General features: G+C 39.4%; 1 protein-coding gene across 3 annotated transcripts; it reads left to right on the forward strand.

Annotated features, from left to right (window-relative positions):
• Positions 1–2,696: 2,696 nt before the first annotated feature.
• Positions 2,697–12,873, forward strand: COPS3 (COP9 signalosome subunit 3). Of its 3 annotated transcripts, XM_010162414.1 has the most exons (11): positions 2,697–2,822; positions 4,639–4,751; positions 4,855–4,904; positions 5,767–5,859; positions 6,580–6,759; positions 8,020–8,160; positions 9,984–10,157; positions 11,039–11,125; positions 11,464–11,577; positions 12,179–12,259; positions 12,525–12,873. In XM_010162414.1, the coding sequence occupies exons 1-11, from the start codon at positions 2,698–2,700 to the stop codon at positions 12,576–12,578; spliced, it is 1,212 nt and encodes a 403-aa protein (XP_010160716.1). In that variant the 5' UTR covers position 2,697; the 3' UTR covers positions 12,579–12,873. The 3 variants fall into 3 exon arrangements, with proteins under 3 accessions (XP_010160716.1, XP_028939436.1, XP_028939437.1); XM_029083603.1 differs by lacking the exon at positions 9,984–10,157 and having other exon boundaries at positions 12,525–12,860; XM_029083604.1 differs by lacking the exons at positions 2,697–2,822; positions 4,855–4,904 and having other exon boundaries at positions 4,719–4,751.
• Positions 12,874–13,423: the final 550 nt, after the last annotated feature.

A 13,423-nucleotide genomic window follows, 5' to 3' on the forward strand; every position in this document is an offset into this window, starting at 1 on the left:
AGGGGTGAGGCCGGCACAGGCGATCGTGCCAAAATCTGAGCCTTGAAAATCATGGGGGGAGGAGCGGGCACGGCCGGGACCTGAACTGGGGTGCGACAGGGACCTTGGCTGGGATTACACAGCGCGACCTGTCACCTCACTGATGAGCGGGCAAGTTGCAGCGTGTGTGTTTTAAAATAGAATCATAGAACCATGGAATGGTTTGGATTGGAAGGGACCTTAAAGCTCATCCCGTCCCAACCCCCCTGCCATCAGCAGGGACACCTTCCACTAGACCAGGTTGCTCAAAGCCTCATCCAACCTGGCCGAGAACACTTCCAGGGAGGAGCAGCCACAGCTTCTCTGGCCAACCTGTTCCAGTGTCTGACAAAATACATCTCAGAAGTGCTGGCTCCTGGGGACAAAGCAAAGCACGGACAGAAGAGTCTCACCGTGGAAGTGTAGGGTAGGAGGCCTGAGACTGTCCATCAGAGCTGCCATAACCAGGTGTTCAGAAAGTATTTTAATAACCATAGTTAGACTTTCTCAGTTTTGCTGCCAAACTCTCAATTTTCCTCTGTGCGGGCACAACATTTTCTAGTTCTTGAACCTTCTGTCTGTGTTGTTACTTCCTAAAATCTGTTTGGAGTGTTTCTCTGCATGGGATCTTCGCTCCCTGGATATGATAAAAAATTTGATGTTTTCCTCTATTGCCCCAGGCCTTATCTCTGGCCGTTACTTTTGGGTGGAGCTCAAATTTTCTCTTACTTTAGTTGAACTTATTAAACATGTGGTATTTTTACTGTGGATGTCAGATACAGAAGACAGACTGTACCTGTAAAGCACAGGTACAAACCCGATGAAAGGTGGTTCTTTGTGCGTGCATAGTTTAGCTGGAGAACTTCTTTATTACAAGGTTTTGTGGATCTGAAAGGTTCCAGGGGAAACTGGTTGACTTTATGGAAGTTCTTCCTTTAGGGATGAGCCAGATAAATGCTCTTTGAGAAAGAAAATCCAACGCCAGAGAGACTGCTGGAGGTTATGAGAGCACGCAGGAGACGTCTGTGTACTTGTGGTGGTGTTGCTCTTTGGTTATCAGCATTTGGCTGCCCAGGAGATGACATAAATGGTTATTTAGTTGGGTTTGGCGTGGGTATTTCTAATGGGTATTTCTACTTACACTGAGTTTTGTGGGTAGAGGGTTGGTTTGGGGTTTTTTTGCTTTGCTAGATGATAGCTATAGAATGGGTGGATTTCTCTGCTGGGGAGGACACCAGAACTAAGGTTTTGCAAGGCTTGAATACCGTTATCAAACCACAGAGAGTTTTACAAGCTCTGTTCCTTCCCATTCTTCTGCCTGGAGTTTTAATTCCATATGGAGTGAGTTGTTTTGGGCATGTGTTTCTCGAGTTTCTGGGCTCTGGTTCCACATTTGGAACTTTTGATCCCTCTGTAATGTTGAAGCTGTTTCATTGTTAGGGCTTCCCAGGTTTTCTTTTTCTAAGGAAAAGGCCAAAGAATTGAAAAAAGTGTTAATCTCTGTGAATGGAGCCACTATTCCTCATCTGGCTTGAAACTGGAAGAGGGGAGATGGAAATGAGATGTGAGGAAGAAATTCTTTGCTGTGAGGGTGGTGAGACACTGGAACAGGTTGCCCAAGGAAGCTGTGGATGTCCCCTCCCTGGAAGTGTTGAAGGCCAGGCTGGATGAGGCTTTGAGCAACCTGGTCTAGTGGAAGGTGTCCCTACTGCTGGCAGGGGGGTTGGGACTGGATGAGCTTTAAGATCCCTTCCAATCCAAACCATTTGATGATTCTATGATTTTATGACGATTTTTGTAAGAGTGAGAGAACCTCTGCTTCTTCTCTCTGACTTGCGAGGATTAAACATTGAAACAATACTCTGCTTCAGAAAGGAGTAGTTTTAATTAAAGTAATTGTAGGGGAAAGCCTCTGACAGCAGCTCACCCTAATCACTCTGCTTTCTTTGTAGGGTTTTTGGGGTTTTTTACCATCCCTTTGTAATTCAAAGTAGTGACTTTTCATGCTGTGTTCATAGCTCACAATGAGTAGGATAACATTGTAGTTCTAATTATGTGAAGTAAATTTAAGAACAGGTTTTTTAATCCTATTATTGTTGATATTTAGTTGTAACTTTAATGTCTACTTAAAAAAAAATTCATAAATTGCTTAGGAGCAGACCTGAAAAGTGGAGAGAGCACTTGAGAGGCAGCAAGGAACACGCTCTGGTATTGGGATTTTTTTAGAAAGGAGAGGAAATTATTTTTGATACTGTTTGGGTTTGTTTTGGTTTCCCTCTTATAACACCTAGAAGACACAAGTGTGGATAAATGTATCCACGTGAGGCAAAATTTCACATCAGAGCAAACTGGGCAGAGTTTTCTAGACTTGGCTTAGGAGCAGTTGGCGTCGATGGGAGACCCTGAAGCCCCTCTCATGCTGCTTTTCACATTGTGTTTGTGCTCTGAGGGTTTCCTTTGCAGTCCCAAAGGCCAGCTTAGCTGTCACCTTATAAAAAAACATACTGTGGGTACCTTGTTTGTGGAAAATCATGCCTATCCTATTACAGAAAAGTAAATTCTCTGGGTGATCCTACTTTTTCCTCAGGTTACATGGTGCAGCAAGATGTAATGAGGTTTGGGAATGCATGAGTGTTCTCTAATTAGACTTTGACAATAATGTTTTGTATTTCAGGGCAAATGACCCAGCTTTGTGAACTGATCAATAAAAGTGGAGAACTGCTAGCAAAAAATCTTTCCCATCTGGATACAGTGCTTGGTGCCCTGGATGTGCAGGAACACTCGTTAGGTGTTCTTGCTGTCTTGTAAGTGTTGCTTTCTTTTAATTAAATATCTTGGTATGAAAACTTCAGGCAGCACTCTGAATTCTCAACGAAATATATTCCTTTTGGACATAAATGTTTTCAATCTGCATTTCTTAGACTGGTGCTTAGTTTCCTTCAGTGCTGCACAAGGTAAATTTATATTTTCAAAGGAAATAAAGCTCTGGAGCTTGTAAACACCGTTACTGTCAAATGGTAATATTGGGGATTTGTTTTCCTTAAGGCTCTGTATCCATTTCTCTTGTTTATGCCTTTATTTTTCTGTACATGTTCAGCAAAAAGGTATAAAAAGAGCTTTTAAAACTCGGCTGGCAGGGCATTAGTGTGCTGAACTGGGACCATGAAACAATGCACTTTTTTTTTCCAGTGAACCATAGGTTCTTATCATCGTTTTTGGATGTTTGTCTCCAGACAGCATTGTGCTCTTGCTGCTCTCTGTAGTTTAAAATAATACTTGAATTGCCTTGGTGGTGCTGAGGTCACGTAGGGATATTTGGCCCTGAACTAAGGATATTGGCCCAAACTGTTGTCTCGAGCTGTACATAAACACGGGTGAAGCGTCTACAGGTTCCATTATTACTTTAAATTTATTGTTTGAAGGAAAACTCAGAATTCTAGTACTTGTTCTACTACCCTTTTGAAACAAAATGACTGTAATACATGGAGATAAAGCACTCTGATATCACAGTTCACTGACATCTCAATAAAATGCTGATGGAATTTAGAAAAAGCAGAGTGTAGGTACTGCATTAGCAGGAGAATTGTATCGTGGGGTACATGAAAACAGTAATTAAAACAGGAAGAGGAAGGAAAATAACTGTTTAAAACAAATAATATGTAAAATGTATTATTTGAGGAGATGTTATCAGTGGAGCTTATAGTAAAGTACTTCTGGCTGAAAGTGTGTCCTGGCAAACTTCTGCACTGGGAGAATAAGACTGTGAAGAGACAGGGACGGGATGGCAGCACATGACCTGGGCAGTGCTAAGCTTTGGGGGGAAGGATAGTTCATGATCTCGGTGGGTTTGTACTGTATATTACAGCATGTAACATCTGAAGTACAGGCAGGGTTGGATACTTTCCAACAGCATCAAACAGCATTTCTTCTGCCTGTTTTTGTGACATTTGTAGGGTGTAGAGGTGGAGAGTTTTTACTGCACTCAAATGAGTGTACTCATAGTTCATCTTGCAGAAGCAGCTATGTGTGTAGACACATTGCGTGGAGACCCTTCTGCCTTAGTCCCTTTCCCCATGGAAAACACATTGGAAAAATCAAAACTTCTATTATTTTTTCCTTTGGATTTATTTTAATTTTAATTTTAGTTTGGTCCCCAGCCTATAGGGTGCTAAGGAACCTCCAGAGGTGGAGAGGAACTGGAAGTGAAGAGAAGGAGCTCCCGTTGAGAGAGACACATCTAATAATTCAATAGTTGAGAAATCTTGAGCACATTCGAGCAGGAGATGGCTGCAGGATGGGCAAAAGTGTGGCTCAGTGTTACAGTTCCTCATCATTAGCCAGTATTTATGTGACGATTGTGACTCTTTGGTACACCAGATAAAATGATCTTTGCCATGGTTTGTTCTAAACTGTAGTTACACTAGATTGAGAACGGGGGTGTGCACAGAAAACTTATTTCCAAACGTCGTGCAGCTCTTGGGGAGATCGTGTGCCATCTGTCACAAACGCTTTGCATTTGTTTGTGAGCATCTACAGAGACTTAGTGATGAAAATGAAGCTTTTTTTAATTAATCTTCAAACATTGTGTTAAACCTTTTTTGTTTGTTTGTTTTGTTTTAGGTTTGTGAAGTTTTCTATGCCCAGCATCCCTGACTTCGAAACATTATTCTCACAGGTGCAGCTTTTTATCAGCACTTGTAATGGGGAACACATTAGATACGCAACAGACACTTGTAAGTTAAGCTTATTTCCAGGATTTATATATTTTTGATAGTTTGATATTACTGATTTTTCACTGTATTGAGATTTGTTTGTTTGTTTTTTTACTGTATTCAGTTGCTGGCCTGTGCCACCAGTTAACAAATGCCCTTGTGGAAAGAAAACAGGTGAGCAAATATCATCTCATATATATAAGCTACCTACAAATCCAAGCTCTGAAGAGCTGGGGGATGTTTCATACTCACTTCATAAAGATTTGCCACTGACTTCATGTTAAGTATTTTTGTGCAGCTCTTTACTTGTTAAGTTTACTGAGAGGTAATGGACCTAAGCCCAGATTTTAAGATTTCTTTAAGGAAAATGTAAGGAAGATAAATTTCTGGGGGGAGAGTGACCTAAAATCATGCTCTCTCACGCAAATTAGGAAATCTTTAGTACTGAGAATGTTCTTCAGACAACGTGTGTGTGAGCAGGAGAGAGCTGTAAAAATTATTAGCGCTGGTGAGTCAGTGATGCTCGTTTCAGTGTTGTTCTCACCAGTGTTATATAATGTTCTTCATGAAAGACCTTAAAATGTAAAGGAAACTTGATTAAGAAATATTTGACCAATGGTTTTGTTGCTAAGATACTGACTTTTTTCAGGCTATTTTAGTGAAATCCAGCCTGAAATAGCAATAAAGATCAAGTCTGGTCGAAGCGGAGTGAAGTGAGAGCCTGGCCTTTGCTATTTGGTGGGAGTTTAGATGGCGTCATGGAGTCAAGAAAGGTTTTCTTATCGGTACAAATTACTGTGTTCCTGATGTGGAGCAGAATTGATGACTTTATTTAGTTTATCAGGAGAAGCTGTATAGCCAAGGTTCATTTTATTTTCTGAGAGACTGCAGTATCCTACAAAAAGGGAACCTCAGGTTAACTCCTACTTAATGGAACCTGTCAATTAGTGTTATTTTTCATTTGTAAGTGTCAACATAAGATCCAATGTGCTGCCATCTATGAGAAATTGTCTGAAAGAGATGTAATTTCTGACAGCCCCTGCGAGGAATTAGCATTCTCAGACAAGCCATAGACAAGATGCAGATGAACACAAACCAGCTGACCTCAATACACGCAGATCTCTGCCAGGTAAGGGGAGCATAAGGGCTTTTTATGAGAGGAAAAGCTTATAAAATATCTGTAACCCTTTGAGGATATGCATGTTCACATGCTGCAATGTCAAAATGGCTTTTAACTTATTTTTTTTACAGTAATAAATAATATGATATATTGAAATAAAATCCCCTTCTATTAATTTTAAATGTTCCGTGCATGTCTCCAGATCTTTGGTTTTGTTGATGACTTCTGAAAGTCCTTTGCCATCCCTTCTCTCTGGGCTGGAAGTCACACACAGCTTCTCTTAGGCTGTATAAGTGTAATATCCAGATACTGTTTGCTCCAGTTCAACAAAAGGCGCGTTTGTCTTGGTGTCTTTGGCCTGGATTTGCACTTCTGTCTCCTTCTTGGCTCCTGGGATTTCGGGTTGGACAGGAATGTTTAGTGCAACATTTAGTGCTGCCAGCATGGTAGTCTGGAAGGTCTGGAGTTTCAAGTAGCTTTCTTGGGGTCTAATTTCTTGAGGATTCAGATAAATTCTAACACTTTAAAATTGGTGATAAGAATTGTCCAAATATCTTGATACAATGAATAATCTGTGTTACAGCACTGCAGAAATACATTGGGGTTTTTTTACTCTTGGAGGTGTGTGATTTATTAAATAGTACTAGATGAATTTAGTTTCAACTTCTTCCTCATGGAAATTTGAATGAAAATGGCTAATTGATGAAAACTTGATTTATTTTCTTGTAGCTCTGTTTGTTAGCAAAATGCTTTAAACCTGCCCTCCCGTATCTAGATGTGGACATGATGGATATTTGTAAAGAAAATGGGGCGTATGATGCGAAGCACTTTTTATGTTACTACTACTATGGTGGGATGATATACACTGGGCTAAAGAACTTTGAAAGAGCACTCTACTTTTATGAACAGGTAACTTTAAATAAAATGGTAAGTCTACAGTGTGATCAATTGAAAGTAGCACAGGTAAATAATGCTGAGAGAACATATCATTGAATTGCCACCAAGAATAGCAATAAAAGCTTTGAACCTGATATAAAAGTATAGGCAGTCTCCAATTATTTTAATTCTTAACCTGAAGGATAGAATTCTACCAATAGATGTATACTGCTGTTCACCATTCACATAGGTTTTGGTTTAGCACGTGTGTGCATCATGGTGATCCATAAAAATTGATATGGGTTAGTGTTCACTTCGTAGCTCATTTAGGAAGGGTACAGTCTGAACACAACTCTTCAGTGTATAAAGTGAAGTAACAAGCAAACTGTCTTCAGAGGTGTTTTCCTTTAAGAAGGTCTCTTCCAGCCAAGTAACTATTACACCCTTAAACTATGCAACTCAAAGGTTGATGTTAAATTTATCTCACTGTAAATATTTTTCATATGCCTGCTTATTACTGCTGTCATAGAAACACTTCACGGGCTGACATTCAGAATTGCGTCTTCTCAATAAAAAAATAGTTCTGTGGTTTTGCTAAGACCTTTGCTAATTTTATGGGGGGGGAGTTACACTTCTTCAAAGCTCTTACAAGATTTGCTGCTTTTACTTTCTTTGTGAAAGAAGAGAAGATTGCAAAATTGGGAAAACTTTGTGTGTCTGTGGGAGGGAAATGCTGTCAAACGTGCAAAATAAACTGGTGCAGCATTTTTTTTCTGTGAACAAAGGTGAGCTCTTGAGTAGCTAACGATATTGTAGTAAACTAAAATCCCTTTTCCCTGTTCTGCAGGCCTCTCTCAGCATACTCAATATGAGATCTGATGATGTAATAGCTTTATAAAAACCTCTTTAAGGATCTGTGTAAATCTGAGTTCTACAGGAACTGTGTAATCATTCCTGATAATGAATAGCTAGAGGTGATTTCTAGTGCAGCCTTAGATATATACCAAGGAAAGAAGTTTTCATTTGATCTTAACAGGGTTATTTTAAGGTAGGCATCACTGTAACATGGTATATTTTGAGTAGCTTGTATAGAATTTACTTGTGTAGGACATTTTTGGATAATTAATTTTGACAGAAGTTAGTTAAGCCTTAATGCTCAAAGGTGAATTTCATATGTCACTGTATCCTTTCTGCATGCAGCTTTAAACTGAGATTTTTTTTGTTAATGCAGTAGCTACCAGGATCTACCAGTAATTACACTAAATTTCTATTCCATTTCTTTTTCTTGCATAGGCAATAACTACTCCAGCCATGGCAGTCAGTCATATTATGTTGGAATCATATAAAAAGTATATTCTAGTTTCTTTGATACTACTTGGCAAAGTTCAGCAGCTACCAAAATACACTTCCCAGATAGTTGGTAGATTCATTAAGGTAAGTCTTGCAAATATAACTAAATAATAGAACAACAAATCTGAGTTTGTAATTATTATTTTTAAAATTTTTTTAACTCTCATTTGATGGCACTGTTTAACATTGCAGATCATGGGAAATGATGCACAGTGTGTCAGAGCAGAACCTCTTGCTGCCTTACTAGTGCACAATAGCTAAAGATTGTCTGGCAACTTCTATGTCTATTAAAAACAAACTGCATTCTTCATATTGGCGATACAGGTTCATAGAATCATAGAATCACAGACTGGTTTGGGTTGGGAGGGACCTTAAAGCTCATCCAGTTCCAACCCCCCTGCCAGCAGCAGGGACATCTTCCACTAGACCAGGTTGCTCAAAGCCTCATCCAACCTGGCCTTCAACACTTCCAGGGAGGAGCAGCCACAGCTTCTCTGGCAAATCTGTTCCACTGTCTCACCACCCTCACAGTGAAGAACTTCTTCCTAATATCTAATCTAAACCTCCCCTCTTTCAGTTTAAACCCATTTCCCCTTGTTCTGTCATTAGTTGCCCTTATGAAAAGTCCCTCCCCAGCTTTCTTGTAGCCCCTTCAGGTACTGGGAGGCCGCTATAAGATCTCCCTGGAGCCTTCTCTTCTCCAGGCTGAACAGCCCCAACTCTCTCAGCCTGTCTTCATAGGAGAGCTGCTCCAGCCCTTGGATCATCCTGGTGGCCCTTCTCTGGACTTGTTCTAACTGGTCCAGGTCTTTCTTATGTTGGGGGCTCCAGAACTGGATGCAGTACTCCAGGTGGGGCCTTACGAGAGCGGAGTAGAGGGGCAGAATCACCTCCCTCAACCTGCTGGACACGCTTCTCTTGATGCAGCCCAGGATACGGTTATTTGCCTTCTGGGCTGCAAGTGCACATTGTCTGCTTGTGTTCAGCTTCTCAAACTTAACCCTAAAGCTTTTGCAAATTTGAACAGTACTTACCAATATTCTCTTCACTGATGCTGCGTATCCCTTGATAACGTTTTACATTAGAACTCGAACAAGACTTGGGTTTCACTCAGCTTTCAATATGCAGTGTCCTTCTTGTAAAAATATTCAACCTGTAACTTCATTTAGTTAAAGTACAAAATGCTAAATAGTTTATTCCAGAACTCCAGCTTTATAAAGAATAAAACCTTCTGAAAAAGCTGCAAGTTTGGAGTCTATAAGCATTCTGATTAGGAGGTGTAGGGTGGAAGCTGCTAGCGAGAGAGTTCTGATCCTAAGGAAATAACATGCTGTTAAAAGTTAGTTAGTTCTTACTTAACACTGAGTTTGTTGATTTGTGACCAAAATTTTAAAGGGTTCCAAAAATCTTCTTCTAACTTCAGTTACTAATAAGCAAGTTCAAACAATTGCCATTTTAAAGTAATTTAGGTGAACTAATCTTCACCCTCTGATTCTGTCCGTGCTCTGATTCCTTGTGGTCAAGGATGACAGTGTCTTAGAGGGTAGAACAAATACAAAGGAGGAGCAGTGACTGTCGATATGCTACTTACCTTGAATTCAGTTTACTTCATATGCTGGTCAGCTAATGGACTTTTTCTTGCTCTCCCAGAACTAGAATTGTCTGACAGAGATCCTTGAATGATGTTTACTAAATCTTAATGGCAGTAATACAGATTTAGTGTATCGGGATCTATTATTGCCACAAAGCCGTATATGGGCATCACATGTTTTTTTTCATGAGATGCTTGAGCTATTTAAATTTACTTTTATGCCTGCATAGCTTCTAATGTTGAAGCAGTGAATAGATTTTTGTGAGGCTGGTTGAACACTGTGGTTTAAGAAGGGTTTTCGTTCTTCTAATTGCAGCCCCTTAGCAATGCTTACCATGAATTAGCACAAGTTTATTCAACCAATAAACCCTCAGAGCTTCGAAATCTGGTGAACAAACACAGTGAAACATTCACAAGGGATAACAATATGGGGCTGGTTAAGCAATGCTTGTCATCTCTCTACAAAAAGAATATTCAGAGGCTAACCAAGGTAAGATGTGGACGTTTTGTTTTGTTGAGAAATTGGGATTAGTTTTTTCTCAAAGAGTGTATTTCTGAAATGTATTCAACTCAAAGCAAAATGATAATGTAGTACTGTCATGGAGAAATTACTAAACCAGATTTGTGTCTCTGAAACAAATGAGACTAAAATGCTGTAAATGGCTACTTAGGCATTATTTAAAAGGTGGTTCAATTTGTCCATCTGTCAGAGGGGTTTGCCCATGAGATTTTCTCACGTACTCAGAGTTGTGAGTGCTGCTACCCAATGATCTTCATCTCTATTAAAAAATTAAGAAACATGAATTTCACAGGTGAAACATGAATTTCAGTCTTCTCATTAGAGAAGACTGAGTGAATAGGACAGAGTTTGGAAGTGTCTGAAGTAAAAGGAAAACCAGAAGTGGCGGAGTGATGTGCTCCTTCAGCTGAGAGATTAATCCTTCAAGATGATCAGGGGAAAGCTCTTTTTTGGCAAGCTCAAATGATGTTTGCAGTAGAACTAACCTCAGAAGGAATGCAATAGATGCATCCCTTGAAGGAAATTCAAGGGATGGACAGTCACTTTATTCGTGTAAAAAGGTGAGGGAAGAGGTTGGACATGGTCAGGACTGTGTCTGGGTTAAAAAGGAATTGCAGAAGTGGAGCAATGACTCCCTTAGTTTGGTCTGTGTACATGGCACAGCGTCACAAATTGGTAGCTGTGGAGGAAGAACTGACTCCGCTTTCATGGTGCTTTTATAAGTAATAACTATGTGAGCCACTTGTTTCTTCCTCTTGGACTTCAACAATAAGATTGCATAGGCCAGGAAGAATTTCTAGGGAAAGTTCTCAGGGTCTAGTTTTAACTGTTTAATACTTTCTAAATTTCAGACATTTTTAACATTGTCATTACAAGACATGGCAAGTCGAGTGCAGTTGTCGGGGCCCCAAGAAGCTGAAAAATACGTCCTCCACATGGTAAGACTTGTTACTTGGCTAAACTGTTCCAATTTAAAACCTGATCCAGTTTTAAGACTCTCTAAGTGGATCGGCAGTGCATGTTCTGAGTGGCTGAAGAATGGTTCCTTTTCAGAGGGAAGGAAATACTGTCAGTCTGCTGTGGAGTTTAGACTGTTCTCAGAACAATCTTAAGGATATCCTCTGCCTCAGATAAGGCATGCATCATTCATCTTTGGGAAGCTGTTAGGAAATAAAAAGCAAACAAGTTAAAGATGATTCCACAAAGAGTCTGTGTATTTAGTTACCTGAAATTTTGTTCTTAGGGATACCTTACATTACACTCTCTCTTGTTACAGATAGAAGATGGTGAAATCTTTGCGAGTATTAATCAGAAAGATGGTATGGTCTGTTTCCACGATAATCCTGAAAAATACAACAATCCAGCTATGCTTCATAACATTGATCAGGAGGTAAATTTTTAAGATATTAACTGCTTTTGGAATTCATACTGAGGAACCTTAGTATGTAGTCAGATAACTGCTGGGAGAAGCCAGAGTAGGTAACTTACATGTAGAGATTTGGGACTATGAATCATTATTTGACTGTTTCACAGTAGTGGTATTTAAAGGTTTTAGATTGATAGTCAGTTACTGTCAGTGTGTTCCCTGTTGTATCTTCTGTACAGCTTGAGATGTTTCAGTAGAGTGACTGCTTAATGTTGGTGATACAAAGTTCCTTGAATTGATTGAATTAGAAAGATTGTTTTTAGAGTTTTAGTCTTCAAGGATCACTTCCACTGGATGTAGATAACCTGCCTGTAGGTTGAGATGGTTGACCCTCATGGGACTGTCTATCAGTGGCCCTAAAAAGATTGTTAGGAAAATATGGATCAAAATAAGGGAATAAAAAAATGGTCTGACACTTTTGTTTGGGAGAGGAGGGATGAGGACAATTTGACATGGAACTTTTGTGATGGCAAAAGTTACTGGTTCTACCTAGCACAGCCCATGATATATATTGAAGATCATGTTCAAGCTGGACAAAGTAATCAACTTAATATATATTTTTAAGATGCTGAAATGTATAGAGCTTGATGAACGACTGAAAGCCATGGATCAAGAGATCACTGTGAACCCTCAGTTTGTGCAGAAGGTAATTGATTTAGTGTCTTATAAGAGTATGTAAGAGATTCAGTGCAGGGAGAATGTGTTGCACTGAATGTCAGTATTTACAGTGTTAATAATTACATGTTATTTCTAATAATATGTGCATAAACATCAGGCTTTAAAACAAAAAGGAAGTGCATGTTATTTCATATGCACTTTATTTTCCTACCTGTTAACTTCAAAGAACTGTCTGCCTCAAAGGTAAACCTTCAGACCTATTTTTGAAAAGAAATAAACTCTCTCCCTTCCAGAGTATGGGCTCTCAAGAAGATGACTCAGGGACCAAACCATCCAGTTATTCCTGAAATTAATGTTGCTCACCACTCCGCTTTCAAGTAAAAGCTTATGAAAGAATCACGCCTGGAATAGGGCATTGAGGAGTTCGGCGAAGAGAGCAGAGAGAACTGAGCTTTGCTTTTCACCTGGACATTAAGAAATTAAAAGAACACCCTCTCAGTACTGTATAATATCAGAAATATTCTCTGCAAAGAAAAAGGAAATCTCAAAAGAAACTTAAAAAGTCTGTTGTGGATTTATTTATCTTCAGATTAACATCGTTAATGCATTAAATAATCTACCTTTTGTTTTAAAGGGTTTGAATGTTGCTGTGTTTCTGTAGCAGTCATTTTTCTCTTCTGCAAAAGAAAAAAAAAAGTGTTATTCAGGGAAGAATACAAACTAGTGTTGGTTCACTTACAAGATAATTACTGGTTCATTATTCTGTATTTAAAGTTGGCTCAAAGTGCAGTTTTATCATATGTTATGGTGGGGGGAGAGGGGTGGAGTTGCCGTAAATTCTCTACATTCTGATTTGCATATGCCCGCTGTAGCCGGCTGCTGTCTATGAAATGATGAAATATGAAGTGTTCTTCCCAAAAGGATGAGCATATTAACGAATCCTTGTACAACAGTTCTGCTGACAAGCAGAAATCTCACTCTAGGGAATCCATACCTGCCAGCTATTTATGATTTTAAGTTTCTGGTACAAAATATCTCCTAATAATACTTGCTCTTAGATCAAACTTATTAAACAAAAGGATATTTGGAAGACCTTGGTGTTCTGGAGGATGCTGGATATGAAGTTGTTTACACTGAAAGAAATTAAATTTTTTCTTCCTATACAGTTGGCATGAAGGTATTTAACAGGCTG

This window comes from Antrostomus carolinensis, unplaced genomic scaffold, assembly GCF_000700745.2.
Source record: "Antrostomus carolinensis isolate BGI_N321 unplaced genomic scaffold, ASM70074v2 scaffold38052, whole genome shotgun sequence".
Taxonomy (NCBI): Eukaryota; Metazoa; Chordata; class Aves; order Caprimulgiformes; family Caprimulgidae; genus Antrostomus; species Antrostomus carolinensis.